Here is a 22,127-nt window from a genome sequence, read left to right as displayed (position 1 = left end):
ATGCACAGCCGTCACATCCTGTTTTTCAAAGTGGGTCGGGGCAGCAGTGGTCCGATTTCACCCCGAAAGGCTTCGCTGTTGCAGTTGTAAAGGCAATGTTCTCTAGTAGTCCATGTTTTTTAAATAAAGTTATAAATATTGATAACTCCCCGAAGTACTGCGATACAATTGTTAGGTTTCTACATACTAGCTGCTATTAAAATATTTTATTCAAAGGGTCTTTTATTTTGAAATTTGTCCGCAGGGTAATGTTTGTGAGTGTCTTACTAACGGAATTGTCACCGTACCTGCCGAAGCAGTAACAGAAGGGAAAACGGGTACCCGCATCCATTGTTATTTATTTCACTTTATCTCCTGGATGACGACAACTCCTCTCTGAACAGGACCCCCCCACCAAAGCGGACTACCCACCATGTCGGCTGAGGAGGAGAGGGGGGTAGTTCGTGTCAAAGTCAAGGTGAGAAATTGTGGGGTCTGAGCGGCGGGTTGACTGGACAGACCCGAATCACACGCAGAGCAACACAGCAGGATGGAAACAGATACTCACAGCAGACCAGACTGTTCAGGATACGTTGTTGCTTTCATCTCGTGGAGCGTTTATCAGCCCTATTCTTCCTTTCCATCAATGTGCTTATATTACGTTTTTGTTGTTTACACATCGTGATTGCCTTATAAGTACATTCTCTTCATAATGTATCGTGGTCATATTGTTTTCATTCTTAAATAACATGTTATTATAACCATTTATGTAGACATTTACTAAAAAGCGCTTTATGTGAGTTTGGTAATATTGTTTTGCTCACATAAGGAAGTCATATACAATGTAGCCACTATATTTGTTCGACCGAAGTGTGTGTGTGTGTGTGTGTGTGTGTGTGTGTGTGTGTGTGTGTGTGTGTGTGTGTGTGTGTGTGTGTGTGTGTGTGTGTGTGTGTGTGTGTGTGTGTGTGTGTGAGCGTGTATTTATCACTTTGTGGGGACCAAATGTCCCCATAAGGATAGTAAAACCCGAAATTTTGACCTTGTGGGGACATTTTGTCGGTCCCCATGAGGAAAACAGCTTATAAATCATACTAAATTATGTTTTTTGAAAATGTAAAAATGCAGAAAGTTTTCTGTGAGGGTTAGGTTTAGGGGTAGGGTTAGGTTTAGGGGATAGAATATAAAGTTTGTACAGTATAAAAACCATTATGTCTATGGAAAGTCCCCATAAAACATGGAAACACAACGTGTGTGTGTGTGTGTGTGTGTGTGTGTGTGTGTGTGTGTGTGTGTGTGTGTGTGTGTATTCGTTTCAGTTTGTAGAGTCAGTCACATCGTAAAGATAAACGATACGTGTGTTAAGCTTAAAAAAAGACCTAGGATTATTGTGAGTCATATGTGCACTTAAGCGTCACATGATCAACCAACCTGCCACGAAGTGTCTCACTTGATTTCCAGTCATTTCTAAGAGGTACAGTGTACTTTAATGGATGAATAAATAAAGCCATGTGGCAAATGTAGCTATAAGTCGAATGTATTATTCCAAATGTAGGCATCCGAGAAACGCCATAAATGATCTGGGGTCCCTGATAGCCCCGTTGTACCCTACGTGTACTAAAGGCACTTTTGATTTTTTTTTTTTTTTTCTCCATAAAACAATAAACAGCAAAAAAAATAAATAAATAAATAAAAACACACACAGTACTTTCCTAAACACCTGTTTGTCACAATACACTGTAACAAGTAATAAAGTTTGATTTTGAGGACATTTGATCTAATATTTAATCATTGAAATGTTGCAAATTTATGTAGCAAAACCCTGAAATTATCTTTTTTTTTTTCGTGTCATTTTCAGTTTTGTTCAAGGTGATTAAATCAATAATTTTTTAATAAATGTCCAATATGTGAAAGGATGGTATTTGGGGTATAATGCCACCCCTGTTGCAGGGGCTAAAGGCCCCTATAAAACTCTGTTTTTCTTATTTGGGGGGTTAGATTTGTTTTGAAGTCCACCAAAGTGGGTTCACAATGATTGATCCAATCACAATCAAGGTTAATTTGTTTGGAGAATACTTGAGATGTTATAAAATGTCAAATGTGATTGAAATTAACAGGAAGTGGTGCACCCTTTTCTGAAGTGGTTATTTTGAATAAGCATTACCTTAATTTGTTACTCAAGAAAAGCATATTAAAGTTGAAAAATTTTACCTTAAAACTACTTTCCCTATATTTACACAATATCACAATAACACCTCTGGGGGCCTCAAGTTTGGGGTACAAGGCTCCTTCGGCACCTTTAAAAAAATAAAATAACAAATTAATCCAGACAACCTTCCGTTATTATTTATTTTCACAATCAGCAGATGTCTTTGAGACGTTTATGATTTATGTATTAAAATCTGATATTTTAAAGGTGTTTATCAGATGTGAATGTGATGCTTTCCAGATGAAATTCTCTTAAATAGACATCTCTTAGATGTACGTGTTGAAGATAAGCTTAATTAGGGGGTGGCCCTTATGGCATAATGTAGATTGCCACAAAAATTAGGTTTGTCCATCATTAAAATAAGCAAAAATCATGGTTACAATATGTAATCATGGAAGTGAATGGGGCCAACCCATAAAGGTTGAAATTACACACGGTTTCAAAAATATAGCCACAAGATGTAAGCATGTAATGTTTACATGATTTATTGTGATAAAATCGCTATAAAATCAGTAACCATATCTGTGTAAAGTTATATCCAATATTACATCATGTGGCTATTATTTTGAAACAGTGTGCCTTTTACTGTAACTACTGTATATTTTTTAAGTCAGAAATATTTTTTGTGATAATCAATGTTATGCCACAAAAGCTGTCAATTGAGCTTAACTTGTATTGAACCTGGAACATTCTTTTATGAGCAGATGGGGGTAAACATTTGTTTCTCTAGAGATAAGGAGTAAGGTCAGTTAATTGAATAATATCAAAGTGAACTTGTGGTAAATCAAATAACATGATACTGGCAATGATCACATAGTTTTGTATAATAAATTGTATGTTTAGTGTGAACCTCAACAGATGTGCTGCACTGTAGTATGCCATGGGACAGATGACCTTGCAGTGCTGTGTTGCAGGTGTTTCAGCACATGATAGTAAAGTTCAAAGTAATCTGTTTAGCCACAACCAGTTTTCTCAAGGGTTATCAGGTTCTAAGGTAGTGGCAGTTCGACAGAGACTTGACAGGCAACAAGTCTTCCTGAATAAAGAAATCATTACCTTATCTGAGGAATTTGCATTTCAAGGGATTTTTTTTTGTGTGTGTGTTTTGCATTGTATCAACCAAAGATTAAGCTAATTCACAAATTGTTTAATATTACACTTTTCCTCTCTCTCTCTCTCTTTCTCTCTCTCTCTCCTTTCATTCCCTCTTGCACAAGTCTTAATCTTCTTTGTTTGTGTGCTCACAGAAGTGTGAAGGAGTGATGCCAGTGGAGTTCCGCTCTTTTGCCGTTGATCCTCAGATAACCTCATTAGAGGTGTTGCAGCATATCCTAATTCGCGCCTTTGAGCTAAATGGGTGTGTGTAATTTCTAAATTATGCTGATTTTACGGTCCATTTAATTAACTGTTTTTTAATGTATTTTTTATCTTTTAATTAAAGTATTTGCTTGATAAACAATCCCATTTTTATGGTTACCCAATAGCATTACATATCAATAAATTGCAGCAAATATAAATTATTTCTTCTGGTCCTTGTAGGAAACGAAATTTTGGGATTAGTTACCTGTCTCGTGACCACGGAGGTGTGGAGGTCTATGTATCTCTGCTGTCTGACTGGGATTTAGATGCAGCATTTGTCAGTGCAGCAAAGCCTTTTCTCCAGCTCAAGATGGACATCAAAACATCAGAAGACAGTGAGTGAACTGCACATCCTCCTATCTGAAGGGTATTACGTGTAAATGTCTGCCAGTCTCAGTAGATCCTGAAAATCTTCAGCTACTCTTTCATGTTGGAGATTTTCCCTCTTGTGTTCTCCATTTTAACCATTCATTATCAATGTATCAATAATCATCAATTAAAAAATAAAAGATAAGTTAAATGATTAATAAACAAATCTTATTAATCATTTTTATTGGTACAAAAAAAAATTCAGTAAATTGCAGTTCTAAATAGAAGTTCTTTCCTGCAAATCCACCAAAGAAAGATGAGAGGGTGAAAATGAAATAGTTCCAGTCTAGACTTCAATAAATTACCGATTTTTAATTGGCTAGATTTACATTCTAAATGGCACAAGGAGATAAGGTAGGAACAGCAGGTATTTTGCACTGTGATTGTGCAAGTATGTGGAAAGATATGGGTGCCTCTTATCAGTTTCATGTGACTATTTTTAAAGAGTATGCATAATCAAGTAATGCACTATATTATACAATCATATATATAAATATATATACACATGATATATATATATATATATATATATATATATATATATGATTGTATAATATAGTGCATTACTTGATTATGCATACTTTTTCAGTAAGTTGTTTTGTGGTTTCTACACACTGTCTTTATTGGACATAAAAATCATTTTAAAATCATATTTTGCATTGATCTTTAATTAGGTCTAGGCCTGTCTGCCGTGCTGTATTCTTTCCTATAATATACATTTTTCTGTATTCTTTCTAAGGTCCTATACTTGAGGATTGGGACATAATCAGCCCGAAGGATGTAATTGGTTCTGACCAGCTGCAGGGAGAGAAGAGATCGCTGGCGTTTGCTGCACTTCCCTTTACACAGTCGCTGCTATCCCAGGTCACTCATGATGTTCTTCACCCTGTCAGCCAGCTGTTTTACCAGCGGTCTCTGCTTCATTAAGTCAGTTTCAATGTCCACAGCTTTTATACAGTAATTAATGGCAATTGCCCCCCAAAAATGAGTCCTTGGAGGCGTAAGCAGGGTTGATCTTTTAAAAAACAATGCATCTTTTGTGCTGAAATGACCCGAAATACTTACAGAGAAGTTCTAATTCATTCTTTGTTCAGCAGTAAAAAGAAGTTCTAAACAGCTCAGCAAAGGTATACTGTTTGCGAACATTCAGACATCCACCACCCCACTGTGGGAGATGTTTATATTTAAATATGAGGTACCTTAAAAATGTGTTATCAGTAGCGAGTAAAGACGCTGTCTACCACCCCTTGGATCACAACTTCGAATCCAGGTTGTGCTGAGTGTTCCCAGCCAGGTAACCTAAGCAACCAAATTGGCCCGGTTGCTAGGGAGGGTAGGGTCACGTTGGGTTAACCTCCTCGTGGTCCCAGTGGGGCACATGGAGGCAACTGAGATTCGTCCTCCAGGATTGAGGCAAGTCACTAGGACACCACGAGGACTTAGATTGCATTGTGAATTGGGCATTCCAAATTAGGGAGAAAAAAGTGCGTTATCAATGACTTTATGCCTCATTCTATAAGTAGATTTCACATGAGGTCAGTAAAAGAAGCTTTTTTTTTAACTACTCGATGTTTTAAAGTAATATACTGTAAATGCTGTAGAAAATGTTTAATTTGTCTTACATTCTCAATTCATGACGCTAATGCACTACTATATGCGGCCATAATTTGCACCGGTTACACTTTGTTATTGTATTTTATGACACTGATAATACTGGAAAGATGGGTGTATAAAAGTGTTGATGTGCTGAATGAAGACAAAAGAATGATGAAGGGCTTACTTTGGGAAAATGTGTTTAGCAGCCGGTAAGAATTATTCCTAAAAGTTCACCCACATGAGCTGTGTCGAACCACCAAAATGAAAAAGCCTTCTTTTTGGCCAGATTTTGTTCTAAATGATGTCACACCCATTAGTTCTTCGATTTCGTATAAAGTAAATCAGGGCCTTAACTAATTTACTGATGTGAACATTTGAGCAATTGATGTAAAAGGTAATATTCGCTGCAATTCAATGAAATTGATGGTTTATTTAATCTTGTATCAGATATTTGATGCTCTAGTAATGTTTCTTGGCACTACAGATTTTTTACATTTATTGCATGAGGTCTGCTTATATAAATAGTGATAATTTTAGTTCCTCACATTTTACCTTCTTACCCATTCAGGTGGGTCGTACACTATCACGGGTGCAGCAGGCCTTAAGCTGGTCCTATGGGGAAGAGGTGAAACCATTCAAGCCCCCTTTAAGTGATGCTGAATTCCACAGTTACCTGAACATTCAAGGTCAGCTGACACGACCAGAAGAACTTAGACTTCGTATCTATCATGGAGGGGTTGAGCCATCCTTACGCAAGGTAACCAGACTGATTAAGTCATTGTAATATACCATGATGGTTCCTACAAAAATGCCCTTGGAAAGTACTTTCCAAGGGTATTTTTGTAGGCTACATTAACATAATATTTTTCATTCATACCATTCAGATAATGAAGTGCTTTTTTAAATGAGAAATCAAAAAATGAGAACCACATAGACTGTAGCAGCCAGTGATGTATCTTAGTACAGTTGAAGTCAGAAGTTTACATACACCTAAGCCAAATACATTTTAACTCAGTTTTTCATAATTCCTGACATTTAATCGTAGAAAACATTCCCTGTGTTAGGTCAGTTAGGATCACTACTTTATTTTTAAAAAGTGAAATGCCAGAATAATAGTAGAGATAATGATTTATTTCAGCTTTTATTTCTTTCATCACATTCTCAGTGGGTCAGAAGTTTCCATACACTTTGTTAGTATTTGGTAGCATTGCCTTTAAATTGTTTAACTTGGGTCAAACATTTTGAGTAGCTTTCCACAAGCTTCTCACAATAAGTTCCTGGAATTTTGGCCCATTCCACCTGACAGAACTGGTGTAACTGTGTCAGGATTGTAGGCTCCTTGCTCACACACACTTTTTCAGTTCTGCCCAAAAATGTTCTATCGGATTGAGGTCAGGGCTTTGTGATGGCCACAACTTTGGAGGTATGCTTGGGGTCATTGTCCATTTGGAAGACCCATTTGTGACCAAGCTTTAACATCCTGGCTGATTTTTTAAAAATGTTGCTTGAATATATCCACCTAATTTTCCTTCATGATGCCATCTATTTTGTGAAATGTACCAGTCCCTCAAAGCACCCCCACAGCATGATGCTGCCACCCCCATGCTTTACGGTTGGGATGGTGTTCTTCGGCTTGCAAGCCTCACCCTTTTTCCTCCAAACATAATGACGGTCATTATGGCCAAACTGTTCAGTTGTTTCATCAGACCAGAGGACATTTCTCCAAAAAGTAAGATCTTTGTCCTCATGTGCACTTGCAAACTGTAGTCTGGCTTTTTTATGGCGATTTTTGAGCAGTGGCTTCTTCCTTGCTGAGCAGCCTTTCAGATTATGTCAATATTGGACACATTTTTCTGTGGATATAGATACTTGTCTACCTGTTTCCTCCATCATCTTCACAAGCTCTTTTGCTGTTGTTCTGGTAATGATTTGCACTTTTCGCACCAAACTATGTTCCTCTCTATGAGACGGAATTCATCTCTTTCCTGAGAGGGATGATGGCTGTGTGGTCCCATGGTGTTTATACTTGTGTACTGTTGTTTGTACAGACGAACGTGTTACCTTCAAGCATTTGGAAATTGCTCCCAAGGATGAACCAGACTCTTGGAGGTCCACCATTTTTTTTCTGAGGTCTTGGCTGATTTCTTTTGATTTTCCCATCATGTCAAGTAAAGAAAAAAGAGTTTGTAGGTATGCCTTAAAATACATCCACAGGTACACTTCAGTACAGCTCCAATTGACTCTAATTAGCCTATCAGAAGCTAATTGCCTAAAGGCTTGACATCATTTTCTAGAATTTTGCAAGTTGCTTAAAAGCACAGTTAACTTTATGTATGTAAACTTCTGACCCACTGGATATAGTTAATTAAAAGTGAAACAATCTGTCTGTAAACAATTGCTGGAAAAATGACTAATGTCATGCACAAAGTAGTTGTCTTAAACGACTTGCCAAAACTATAGTTTAATAATATGAAATCTGTGGAGTGGTTAAAAAATGTGTTTTAATTATTTCATTTCAAGTGTATTTAAACATCAGATTTCAACTTTATATCAGCTGTAAGAATCTATTGAGAATTTAGAAATGTAGACCTTCAGTTTATATTTAATCAACCCTAGAATACATATGCAATAGGGCTGGGCGATAAGCAAATTTTATAAAAGAAATACGGCAATATCCAATTAACATCGTCACCCTCCCAGTTGAGGGATCGGTGAATATTCTTTATTGATTTTGCTTTAAATATGTGATTAATGTATTAAAACATGGAAAAACTTAAACCAAAGATATTTCTAAATTGCACTTCAAATGAAACAAAAAAGCAATTAAAATAATTGGAGTGGTGGTGGTGTAGTGGGCTAAAGCACTGAACTGGTAAGCAGAAGGTTGCTGGTTTGATCCCCATTGCCACCACCATTGTGTCCTTGAGCAAGGCACTTAACTCCAGGTTGCTCTGGGGGGATTGTCCTTGTAATAAGTGCACTGTAAGTCGCTTTGGATAAAAGCATCTGCCAAATGCATAAATGAAAATGTAAATGTATAATGAAGTGGTCGAAAAATCGTATAGGCTATAACCACCCTTCCATTTGCCGTCATACAGTTATCCATCTACAACAGGTGGAAAATTACTAATATAAATTAAGATCTAAACACAATTTTACATGTAAACATAATAATAATAACAACACTAATTTAAATATAAATACATTTTAGGTTTAAGGTGAACTTGTTTAGGTTGCATACATATGTCTAGGATATAAAGTGACCCTGCCGAGTTGCGTTCAAAATGCATAATGCAAGCATAAAACCCACTCCTGGATTCAAGTGTGCCACATATCTTTCAGTAGCTATCGCCCCGTGAATAAGCCTCCACTGTAGATCCGCAGTACGCTTCTCTATAGGAGGCTTATACAGGGCTCTCCACCTGTCCCTCATGAGGAAGTCTGGTCCTAACAAACTTGGCCACTTTGAAGCCTTTATTCTCTTGAGAAAAACTTGATGTGTGACTTTTACTGAAGAATAGTAAGTTGCTTTCTTTGACGTAGATTTAAAACAGTCCAGCTGTGGTGTATCAAAAGACAAAATTGAGTCCATATTTACATCCACTGTTTCCTCAAGTATGGCTGGAGACACTCTGATTTTTGGAAATTCTTCTTCTATATCTCTTAAGTCCATTGAGCGACCTCTTTCAATGTACTCTCTGTGCCCACTTGGTAATACATTTAAAATCTCCTCTGTCAGTTTTGAGATTTCAGATTTCAATCCTGTCACTTCTTTAAGAATTCCAACCGGCTTCCACCCATCATTGTCCAAGAGGCGTCTGATTTTTACAACCCCATTACGCTTCAAAACTGCAGATATGCTTACTGAAGACAACAGCCTTGTTTGGATCATTGGATTGAAAAATAATGGTTCTTCCAGAATCCAATGCCCTGTGCCATCACTACTCCAGTCCACTTTAAAAACTGTTTTCCAGGACTGAAACATTGACTTATAGAAGGGAGTAATCTCTGACAGACTCACCTTCCCCAAGTCCATTATGAACAAATGTTTATCCAACCCGAGCCCACCTGCGTCCTTCAAAATTAATCTTGCAGTATGGGCCCAAGTCAAGTCTTTGTGATATAAAAGTCTTTGTGCTGCTTGTATTCTGTAAGCAATCAACCGACTTCTCACATCCACGAGCCCTTGACCTCCTTCATGGACAGGTAAATAAAGTGCTGCAGCATGGATCCAGTGTGCCCCACTCCAAAAAAAGTTCACAATTGTCCTTTGTATTTTGCTAACCAACTACACTGGAGGCTCCATTACAGTCATTTTATGCCACAATGTTGAGGCCACCAAGTTGTTAATGACCAAGACTCGCCCTCTGTACGACAATTGTGGTAATAGCCAGATCCACGGGCTATCAATTTCTCCAGCAATCCCTCCCAGTTTCTCATCTGAAAATTTTAATTTCCTAAAAATATACCTAATGTTTTTATCCCCTCTCTACCCCAAATTAAGCCACATGGTAGTTTTGGAGGTCCTACTTCTTCCCACTTACCAATAATAAATCCCTCACTTTTCCCCTAATTCACTTTGGCTGAGGATGCTTTTTCATATTTTCCAATAATTTCAGTTAAAACTTTCACATAATTTTGACCTTTTATAAACACTGTGACATCATCATCATACGCTGACAGGGATAATTTAAAGGTACTCTTTAAATCTGGAAGTGAAATACCAGTTAGTTCTTTCCTTAATCTGCACTTAATCTGTCCAGAAAGTGGACAGCCTGGACATCATGATAGGTGCACTCAATCCACCTCCAGCTTTAACCATAACAAATGCATTAGAATATAACAATTTTATATAAGATATAAAATTATCACCAAACCCAAAAAGATATTTATGATCAACTTGGTTAAAAGCTTTTTCTTGGTCAAGCGAAAGAATCCCCAAATTAAGACTATTACTTTGAATAAAATCAATCACATCACGCAATAAAAATAAATAATCCATAATTGATCTATCTGGTATACAATAGGACTGGTCTCTATGAACTAATACATATAAACATTTTTTAAGTCTGTTTGCTAGTAGACTACAATATTTTGTAGTCTAAACATAGCAACGACACTGTTATCCAGTTTTTTAATAGTCCCAAATCTCCTTTTTTAGGAATAAAGATAGAACCGCTCTGCAACAACTTGTGGGTAATGTCTTTCTTTCAATGCAATCTATCAGCAGTTCATTTAAATCTTGTCCAAGTAATTCCCAAAAAGCTTGATAGAACTCAACAGGTATACCATGCACTCCTGGAGATCTTCCAGGAGATAATTGTCTCATTGCATCAGTGAGCTCTTGCAAAGTTATTTGTTCATCCAGCGATTTTCTTTGTTCATCTCTCAACTGAGGCAGCTCACAGAGCAAATCATCCACACTTCCAGAGTCACAGCTCTGAGCATTATATAATTTAGAATAAAAGTCTATTGTCATTTCTCTCATTTCCAGAGGGTCAGAAGTTATAGTTCCATTCGGACATCTTATATGACACAACTGTTTTTATAAAAAACTTTTCTTTTCCAAATTAAAAAAATATGCACTAGGAGCATCCATATCTTTGATGGAGCAAATTCTAGATCTTGTAAGTGCTTCTTTTACCTTTTCTTGTAAAAAAGACCCAGAGATGCAATTTCGCTTTGTAAACTTTTCACTGTTGTTTCCATCATTGCAGTAGTATGTGAAGTATAGTTTTGGCAAAAAATTCTGATGTTAGCTTTACCTACATCCCACCATTGACCAAGATTTTCAAAAATGTCTTTCTTAAGTTTCCACTTATCCCAGAAAAACTTTTCACAGAAACTGATATCCTGTAATAATTTGACATTAAAATGCCAAAAATAACAAGGTTTAACCACTTTCTTTCAAAAGTAATCATATGGTGATCTGAAAAACCATTAGGCAAGATGGATACATTCATTACCTTAGTATTCCAAATCTTCCCCAAGTAAAATCTATCTAACCGAGCACCACTAACTTGATTATTTGATGCCTTTAACCATGTATATTGTCTAACTCCTATGTTCCTACTTCTCCACAAGTCTATTTAATCAAACTCATTTATAATTTTGAACTATTGAATGCTTGACTGATTATGTGGCTCTTCTCCATTCCTATCAATTATAAAATTAGTAGTGCAATTCCAATCACCCCCAATTATCATGCACACAGTTTCATCAATTTTCTGAATAACTGTTCTCAATTCCATAAAAATAAAAAAAAACACACGCTCATGTCCATTATTAGGAGAATATACATTAATTAAAACAAATATAGTTCCTTCAGACTCTACTTTAGTTAAAAGTGCTTTTCCTTTTACTATTTCCTCTGTTGATAGAATATTTACATTTAGATTTTTGGAAAAAAGAATAGCACTTATGTTTGTTCCATGGCTAAGAGCATATTTCCCTTCCCACCAGATACCCCACTGAGTCTCATTATCATTACTTGTATGTGTTTCCTGCAAAAAGACTATATCAACTCCTTTAACAAACTCTGAAATCATGGCTAATTTACTCAGATCTCTACCCCATTTATATTTAAGGAACCAAATTTAAAAAATTCCATAGAAAGATGAAAATAGAGGAAAGCAAATGTGAATAGATACAAAAAATAAACGCACCCTGTGCATTTGAGCATTATATTTTTGCAAAGCTCTTTTTTCTTTCCGTAATTTAGCTAGAATCTTCTTCAGCCTAAACCTCTTCTTCTTGCATAGAGCTTCATAACTAACAACTTTCAGCATTGTCACTACTGACCATTTGAATTTTTCTATATCCGGGAAAAAAACCTTCACCTCAACAGTTTTCCAAACGTCAAGTCCAAAAAATCATTAATCTCCTGCACCGAATATGTTCCATCTATATTCAGAATCCCAAACTCAGAAACATCCTCAGACAATGTATCATCCTCCCTCATTCCATAATCCTCACCTTTTTCAACATCATTTAAGCTTTCAGTGTTTTCAATACTAATCATTTCACAAGCAGCACTTTCACTTACTTTCTCTACCCCTGTGTCTGTACTGTGTTCCAAGACCTCATGCTATTGTGCCACATTCTCCACTTTTTCTCTTTCATTCAGATTTTTGTCTACACTTACGCGGGATTCATCATTCTGAGCGATACTCTCTTCCTTAGGTTGGGGCTGCGTAACGTTAGTATTTTTTACATTAGCGGCAGTTACGCCACTAGGCCCAGCGGCCTCCTCATTAGCCTGCGCTCTACGTAGTGGGCATGTCAACTTTTTGTGCCCAAGTTCACCACACTCAAAACACTTCAAGCTACCGGTATTGACATAAAGCATATACGATTTTCATTCATGCACAACTCTGAAAGACACGTCTAACTCCGGCACATTCAAAAACATAAACACTTGCCTCCTAAAAGACATCACATGTTTTAGAGCCTCATTTTTACATCCTAATGAGATCGTTTTAATCGCACTAGCACATTTACCATACTGAACTAATGCATGCTCAATATCCTCATTTCCAATAAACTGGGGGACATTCGAGATATAGACTTTTGTCGTTGGTGTAACAAGCGGTGAAACAATAACAAAATCGCCACCTACCACAATCCCGTTGGCTATCAGGCGGTTCACTAGCTTCTCCTCTTTAACAAAAACCACCACCGCTTTAGTCATACTGGAGGCCAAAGAAATGTTGTCATATCCAACCTCCTCTCCGACCGCCAGCAACACATCATCCACCGACACACCCTGCGCAGGTACACATCTGACACCGTGACGCTGCGAAACAGGTGGTTCTCCGCCCGCCAGAAACGACGCCATGCCGGAGCCTCAGCGAACACTACCAATACGTGGTTTTAATTGTCCAAATCCAGCTCTACAAAAATATTATGTCTCAAATCCCCTTTTTAGATTTAAATTAAAGAGAAAAAGAAAATATAAAAAATTTCAAAAGCCTCTCCATAAAAACACCCACCACCACCCCAAACGCTCCCAGCATGCACCGAGAGAGAGAGAGAGAGAGAGATACCTGTTCCTTCTTTATAAGAGGGTTGGGAGGGTTTAAAGAAGTGGCCACGGTTTGTATGTTCAGCCACAAACCGCACATGTTGTCTGTATATTCTGTAAGGACATCGCAACTTTTGGACACAGTTCACCATCAAGGCATACGTCTGGTGCTGGGGGCCTTCAGAACATCACCAATGCAAAGCCTGTATGTAGAGGCTAATGAACTATCTCTAGAGCACAGGTGTCTCAAATTAACCATGCAATACACAACAATAAAGACCAGCAAAGAAAATCCAGCATATCATGCTATCTTCTCACCCCAATTTTCATATCTGTATGAGAGAAAACCAAGGCATATCCTTGCCTACAGATTAAATCTCATCTAGAAAACATAAAAGTTGACTAAGCATACTGGAACAGACATATTTCTGCAATATACCACTCTGGAATCTCAAAAGAACTCAAATAATCCTAGATTTAAAAAGAAACAAAAAATCTGAAACCCATCTGAATGATTACCTTCAACAACTCCTGGATATCAATGAGATGTTTCCATCACACACACTGATGTGTGATCGAAGTCTGGAGATCATGTGTCAGCTGCATATGTGATCAATCACCTTAAAGCGAAATTAGGATCCTCAATCAGAGTTCAATTTTTACAGCAGAGGCCAATGCTATTATTCAAGCACTGGATCACATTAAAACCTCACGACAGAGATATTTTGTAATAATAACAGATTCAAAATCATGCCTTCAAAATCTTGCATCACTCAAAAATCACCACCCAGCCCTTGTAAATATTTTAACCAAATTGTCAGCTCTGGAGGCACAACATTTTAATATTTACTTTTGCTGGGTACTGAATGGGATCAATGCATTTCGACAAATTGCATGAAATCAACCCTGTAGTGGGCAAAAGACGCATCTTTAATTTCAGTATTTGCTGGGATCAGATCATTTACTCCTGTTGCCAAATAGGACATTCCAGACTCACACATACATCGATCAGTCACAACATTAAAACCACCTGCCTAATATTGTGTAGGTCCCCCTCGTGCTGCCAAAACAGCTCCACCCTATTCTTCTCACAACAATTGTACAGTGTGGTTATCTGAGGTACCGTAGACTTTTTCAGTTCAAACCAGTTTGGCCATTCTCAATTTGACCTCTCATCAACAAGGCATTTCCATCCACAGAACTGCCGCTCACTGGATGTTTTTTGTTTTTGGCATCATTCAGAGTAAATTCCAGAGGCTGTTGTGTGTGGAAAATCCTAGGAAATCAGAGTTACAGAAATACTCAAACCAGCCCATCTGGCACCAACAGTCATCCATGCGATTATCTAATCAGCCAATCGTGTGGCAGCAGTGCATAAAATCATGCAGATACAGGTCAGGTGCTTCAGTTAATGTTCACATCAACCATCATAATGGGGAACAAATGTGGTCTCAGTGATTTGGAGCGTGGCATGATTGTTGGTGCCAGACGGGCTTGTTTGAGTATTTCTGTAACTGCTGATCTCCTGGGATTTTCACACACAATAGTCAAGTCAAGAAATTTTTATTTGTATAGCGCCTTTCACAACACACATCGTTTCAAAGCAGCTTTACAGAAGATCAGGCATTAACAGAAGATAAAACTGTAATATCTATAATGTCTTTTTATTAAATACATTTGATAAACCGGTCAATTTTTGTTCCTACCTTCACCTATGATCATGAAGGCTGGGTCAAGACCGAAAGAACTAGGTCGCGAGTACAAGTGGCCGAAATGGGCTTCCTCAGAAGGGTGGCGGGCTTCTCCTTTAGAGATAGGGTGAGGAGCTCAGTCATCCTTGAGGAGCTCGGAGTAGAGCTGCTGCTCCTTTGCGTCAAAAGGAGTCAGTTGAGGTGGTTTGGGCATCTGGTAAGGATGCCCCCAGCTGGGAGGAGGCCTTGGGGAAGACCCAGGACAAGGTGGAGAGATTACATCTCCACACTGGCCTGGGAACGCCTTGGGGTCCCCCAGTCAGAGCTGGTTAATGTGGCTCGGGATAGGGAAGTTTGGGGCCCCCTGCTGGAGCGGCTGCCCCCGCAACCCGACTTCGGATAAGCGGTTGAAGATGGATGGATGGATGAACGTTTGGTAAAATATGATTGTGAATTGTGTTTAAAAATAAGTAATTAAATAATAATTGTATTTGTAACCCCAATGAGCAAGCCGAAGGCGACTTAGGTGAGGAACACAAAACTCCATAAGATGTTGGTTAATGGAGAAAAATAACTTTGGGAGAAACCAGGCTCACTGTGGGGGCCAGTTCCCCTCTGTCTAACAACATGAATATAAGGCCAATATTATACATGTATAGTGCAAGTCATGGTTTAAAATTATTGAACTAAGTAAGTGTTAAGGGTCAGTTTAAACAAAGATTTTGTATGAACTGTAAGACAATTGTCCTTGTTAGTTGGATGATAAAGGGATTTGTTGGCAATTAATTGATAGTCCATGTATTCCATATCAAGAGTGTAGTCTATCATTAGACCGAGGTGATGCAGGCAGAGATTAGTGAGGTGCATCGCAGTTCATCCTGGCCGGTAATTTCGGTGAGGTCTATCCTAAGTCCATGGTTCAGGCAATGGCATATGAAGTATCCCATGTCTTATGGTTGGAGTTGGCATAATTTCATCCTCTGAAGTCAAATAAAACATATTTTAACAAATAAACTAATACTAGCATAGATGCCATTAAATTTATTGCAGAGTGGTAGATCATGATCACTGTTTCTGGTTCCGGCAGACCTAACTAAAGCAGATAACAAATCCAGTGAGAGGCAGTTCTGCGAATGGAAATACCTTTTTGATGAGAGAGGTCAACAGAGAATGGCCTGACTAGTTTGAACTGACAAAGTACGATAAACTACGGTAACTCATAACCACTCTGTACAATTGTGGTGAGAAGAATAGCATCTCAGTATGTTATTCTGAGATGCTGGTTGGCACTGTTTTGGCAGCACGAGGGGGACCTACACAATATTAGGCTGGTTTTAATGTTGTGGCTGATCAGTGTATGTTCTTAATATCAGGCAAATGTCCACCATTATGCACTGCATGCCAGAATCCACTATCCTTGAAACCTATTTTATTTGATTGTGCTGGATTTATTTCTTTTAGTAAAGTATTTTACTCTGTAAACACTTTTGAAGAGATTTTTAACAAAGTCAGAGTTAGAGTTCTTATATAGTTTTTTTTAATCACTCTACCTTTCAATATATTGAAAATGGCCTTGGAAGCTAGCATGGCATAAAATAACAAAAAATCTAACTTACTGGAAGGACATCGTAACGTTCCAGGCAAAACGACTTGAACAAACCATAATACAAAAAGGCCTTGTATACACCTGGTGTTAAGATGCATCTCTGATGATGCGATCACATGTGGTCAGGTGAGACACATCGCTGTTTAAAACCGGTCACTTAATGCATCTCCTGTGACCACTTGTGTTCGGATTTCAAGGGGAGGGTGTCTGATTTCATGACAATATACAATACTGTGCAAACGTTTTAGGCACTTGGGAAAATTCTTGCAAATTTAGGATAACCCATAAATAGATTTAATTTATCAATTAACATCATACAAAGTCCAGTAAACATAAAAAACCTAAATCAATATTTGGTGTGACCACCTTTGCCTTCAAAACAGCACCAATTATCCTAGGTACACCTGGATACAGTTTTTCTTGGTTGCTGGCAGATAGGGTGTTCCATGCTTCTTGGAGAATATGCCACTTCTATCTATTTTGGCTCAGTTTCTTCCGGCTCTTCTTGTAATCCCAAACTGACTCAATATTCAGTGGGGTGCTCTGTTGGGACCATGCCATCTGTTGCAGGGCTCTGTCCTTCTATTCTATTTGCAAAATAAATGTTTAGGAGTCTAAAATTTATATTTCCTAGTGACACACTAAAGCTGAAATACAAATAACCATCTAAAGACAAATGTATTTGTGAAGCATCTTATGTGCCTAAGACTTTTGAACAGTACTGTACATCAGTCACTATGTTAGTATTTTACTGCATGATAATAAACCGTAAAAATGTCATAAAAGACAAAGGATGCACACACACACACACACACACACACACACACAAAAAAACAGTGCACTGTTTCTCCCAGATTAAAATGTAATCGAAGCACAAACACATATCGCAGCATCAGGACCCGCACCAGCCGACTTCATGACAGCTTCCCCCAAGCAATCAGACTTTAGATCTCTTGATCGATCACTATACATATATCAGCATCGCACTTTATTAGCCACAGACTGGACTCAAAGTTTATACTTCTCTTAATAACACAATGGCAACTGACTATCAACCTGCAGCTGAATGTCAACACATCACTTCATATTTATTTCCAATAAGGGGGGGTGTACGGTGTCTTTATACAATCTTCTTATTTTGTGTATATTGTATATTATTATTATTATATTATTTTATTGGTATACAGTCTTCTAATTTTGTGTATATTGTATATTATTAGGTGTACATTGTGCTGCGTAACAGATGTAATGTAAAATGTTAAATAAGGTGAAAATGCTCTTTAGTGTGTTTAATGGTTTCTCCATCTCTGGGATTTCATGACAGGTTGTATGGCGGTATCTCCTTAATGTGTATCCAGATGGTCTGACAGGGCAAGAGAGAATGGACTACATGAAGAGGAAGACAAGGGAGTACGACCAGCTGAAAAGCGAGTGGAAGGCACGTGTCAGCTCCGAGGATTTGGAGTTCATCCGGGGAAATGTTTTGAAGGATGTTCTTAGAACGGACCGAGCGCATCCTTACTATGCGGGCTCAGAGGACAGCCCACATCTCACAGCCTTGACAGACATCCTCACCACTTTTGCTATTACACATCCACAGGTAAGCACACAGTTGTACCCATTGATAATACCAGGCATGTGTCTGTCATCACACTCCTGTGTAATAAACTGTACATTTTCGGCTTTCTCAGGTGTCTTATTGCCAAGGCATGAGTGATATTGCCTCGCCAATTCTCGCCGTCATGGACAACGAAGCTCACGCATTCATCTGCTTCTGTGGCATTATGAAACGTCTTGAGGGCAACTTCCGCCCTGATGGACAACTCATGTCCATCAAATTCCAGCATCTCAAGTTGCTACTACAGTATTCAGACCCTGAGTTTTATGCCTACCTTGTCTCTAAAGGTGCAGATGACCTGTTTTTCTGTTACCGCTGGTTACTTCTGGAGCTGAAGCGGGAGTTTGCTTTTGATGATGCTCTACGAATGCTAGAGGTCACCTGGAGCTCTTTGCCACCTGACCCACCTGAGACAGAGGTGGAGCTTCTTGGGCCACCGCTTGAAAGAGATCAGTGCACCAGTTCGCAGAATGTTCCTCAGAATTTGGAAATGGATGAGATGGAGGCAGGAATGGAACAGGCTGAAAGGCAGAGGAGACGCCACATGCTCAGACCATCTCGAGAAGAGGCAGATGGAGGGCATCAACTGGGTATAGAAGAGGAGAAAGGGTCCCGGAGGGAAGCCGAGGGAGAGTATAGTATGGATAATGTGGTCAAGAGTAATGTGACAACTCCAGCTCCCCCCTTCGAGAAACAGGCCAGTTTTGGAGACTTTAAGTACTATAGCAGTCGTAACAAGTATAGTTTTGAGGTGAATGAGAATGACTGCTCTGATCCCATATTATCTCAAGAGCAGTTTGAGTCTGCACACTCCACATTGCCATTCTCGGTCTGTCAGTCCACAGAGGAAAGTGAGGGGGACCCTGGAGAGAAAGAACCTATTATCAGCAGTAATTACACACAGTCATCTCCAGGGCAGAGAGACTCTCCAAATGGACAGGCAGCTTCTCCAGAATCATCTCATCCTTCCGGTCTGCCAAACTGGAAAACTAGCTCCACTCAGTCACTGGATGCATCTAATTCTCCATCCAGCTGGAGAACAGCATCTCCTGATGTCTTATCTAAATGCATATCCTCATCATCATGCGGGGACAAAACAGTGTCTCCTGATAAAGCATCTGGTGGTTTTGCATCCTCACAAGTAGTATTAAATGGAACTGGTAGTCAGTCCCCATCAGTGGTCCCAGGGAAATCATTACTGGCATCTCCATCATGTTATAATGGTTCGCTTCTCTCTTCCCCGGTTTTAACTTTCGGCAAGTCACCGTCTTTGTCCAAACCATTCTCCAGCAATCTCTCCTCACCATGCAAACCCACTGGGACTGACACAAGCTCTCCAAACACGAACAAACCAGAAGGAGGTGGAATTAAACCATGCTCGCTTCCCCCTCCACAAGAGTTTGGGAAAGGGAATCCCTTTATGCTATTCCTTTCTCTCTCTATCCTACTGGAGCACCGTGATCACATTGTTAAAAACAGCCTAGATTATAATGAGCTGGCCATGCACTTTGACCGCCTGGTCCGTCGCCACAACCTCGGGCGTATTCTGCAGCGAGCTAAATCCCTCTTCGCAGACTACCTGCTGAGTGAGGTATGGGACTCGGAGGAAGGAGACGAGGTCAGCATGGACTCCCCGACTACAGCTGCAGTATCTCCCCAGACGCCCACCACTAGAGCCCCTTTCCTCAATGTACAGCCCTCTCAGGGTACCTTCCTGAATTCCACCTATAATCTGGCTAATACCATTCCCTCCCCTACAACTCCCATAGTTTCTCTCCCTCAGCTTCCTGATTCTGTGCACTGGTAGTTTATCTCCAGCAACCAACTCCAACCACAAACAGACACAGAGTCATAATAGACGTTTTACCATAATCTGTCGAGTCACAGCAACTTTTGTGCTCTACACATGCTTTATGGAACTTGCTTTATGTTTAAAACCAAAGCTGGGTTACTTTCTTATTTTCTTTTTTGCCTTATCTTACCCTCCTTTTCATCATACTGTATAATTTTTATTGCACTTTATAGTTTGTCCTGTGAAAGGAACAGGCCTGTTTGTGTCTCATTTCTCTTTGTAAATAACACTTCGGCACTGCACATTATGAACACATAAAACCTCTTTATACTAGCCACACTTATCTGAGACAAAGTAACAAATGTATGCTGTTATTTATTTGTGTGTGTGCAATCTTGATTTTTAATGAACATGATCTCATTGACTTTTTATGAGGTTATCATGGCTGTTATGGCAGGAAGGAGAATTTTTACTCAAGTAAAGGTTTTAAAACCCCCTCGGAAATTAATTCAAAACATTGTTTGAAATATTGCCAGCAGCGAATGTGTATTTGGTATCATGATAATTGTCCAGTGTGCTTTATGAAAACCTTAAGCCTTGACCTTTGTTTGTACAAAACATTTGACCCGATCATTTGACTTTCAGTGTGAGATGAAGGTGCTGACGCGTTATCTAGTTTCCCATCAATGTGAAACCTTCAAGTGAAGTAGGACTTTTTGAGAGTAGGTTACATTCAGTATCAATCTTGAATTGCTGTTAGGACTGTCCTCTTCTCTAGTGTAGAACAGCTGTTTTACATGTAAGCTGTAGACCTATGGTAAAGCACCAATCCTACTAGGGTAAACATATTTTAGATATTTCCCTTCAGTCCTGCATTTATACATTTTAAGTCTCTTGCAGCCTAATAAAGTTGAGGTTAATGTACTGTACATGAACTGACAGTACTTTTAACACTGTTGTGAACAATGGATGTTGATTTGGTTTCACTTATCCTCGCCTTTGTGGGAAAAGTGCCTAATTTCAGTAAATTGACCATTTTTGTCTCTTATTTCTTTATGTATATATCATTTAATTGTGTTAATATATCATCCACCAAAGGCTTGTCTGTTCATTCTTTGCTATAGTGACTTTGCTGTTTTTTTTTTTTTAATAAGCAGGGATCCTCCTTGACTGTTGCCTCCTTGACAGCAGAGTATTATAAGTGTTTGAAGCCTTTAGAAGATTGCCGTTCGAAGGAATCTTGCAACTCTGCACTTGTTCTTTATGTCTTAATACCAAGTGTTCTTTTCCCCTTTTTTCTTATAAGTGCTAAAATTATAATTAATCTGCACATGGACCAAAAAAGGATTTCCCTGGAAAGTGCAACAGTTACGAGTTCATCTCATGAGCGTTATGTTTAAAACATATATGGTGTATGATACTATGATTTTGTTTGGTTATTAATGATAGTATTCCTTACTCATACCTCTGGAGAGATTTACTGAATTGAATGCTTGCAATACTCCAACTTTGTACAATAAATTCACTAAATATTGATGGTCTTTGATAAATCACTCTTCATTTATAAACCTTCCAGCTTAATAAAAATAAAGTTTTAAATATTACCCTACACATAGAGTTTCGTAATTATCAAAAAATTAAAAGGTTTGAATTTTCCACTTTCAAAACAAACTGGTTAAATATGTTTGTGGATGTAATAGTGGATGTAACACCTTGGTTTGCCTTAAAAAGTCTGCAAGTGGTAATGGTTCAGAATAATAGAGTAATGGTACACTAGCCCTCTAAAACATAAAATGTCATAATTTACATCAGAAAATACCAAGCAGCTTTAACGGCTTCTGGCCCAGCCTGGGCAGGCCTTCCCTGCATTCTCGGACCAGGAAGG

The 22,127-nt window shown here is 38.6% G+C and overlaps 1 protein-coding gene across 1 annotated transcript; it reads left to right on the top strand.

Moving 5' to 3' along the window:
- Positions 1-276: 276 nt before the first annotated feature.
- LOC127620932 (TBC1 domain family member 25-like) lies at positions 277-21,814 on the top strand. Its single transcript, XM_052094289.1, has 7 exons — positions 277-457; positions 3,436-3,545; positions 3,728-3,882; positions 4,656-4,780; positions 6,081-6,269; positions 18,157-18,432; positions 18,524-21,814. Exons 1-7 carry the CDS (start codon positions 413-415, stop codon positions 20,255-20,257), a joined length of 2,634 nt encoding a protein of 877 aa, XP_051950249.1. The 5' UTR covers positions 277-412; the 3' UTR covers positions 20,258-21,814.
- The last annotated feature ends 313 nt before the right edge of the window (positions 21,815-22,127 follow it).

The sequence above is a fragment of the Xyrauchen texanus genome, chromosome 27, assembly GCF_025860055.1.
Source record: "Xyrauchen texanus isolate HMW12.3.18 chromosome 27, RBS_HiC_50CHRs, whole genome shotgun sequence".
In the NCBI taxonomy this organism is placed as follows: Eukaryota; Metazoa; Chordata; class Actinopteri; order Cypriniformes; family Catostomidae; genus Xyrauchen; species Xyrauchen texanus.
Note: the sequence above shows the minus strand (reverse complement) of the source record. Positions and strands in the feature narration are given on the sequence as shown.

Excerpts from the sequence above, each read along its gene's own strand:
- LOC127620932 (XM_052094289.1), top strand. The coding sequence starts at position 413 with ATGTCGGCTGAGGAGGAGAGGGGGGTAGTTCGTGTCAAAGTCAAG. Across the intron at positions 6,270-18,156 it reads TTGAGCCATCCTTACGCAAG|GTTGTATGGCGGTATCTCCT; the intron begins GTAACCAGACTG and ends ATTTCATGACAG. Across the intron at positions 18,433-18,523 it reads TTGCTATTACACATCCACAG|GTGTCTTATTGCCAAGGCAT; the intron begins GTAAGCACACAG and ends CGGCTTTCTCAG.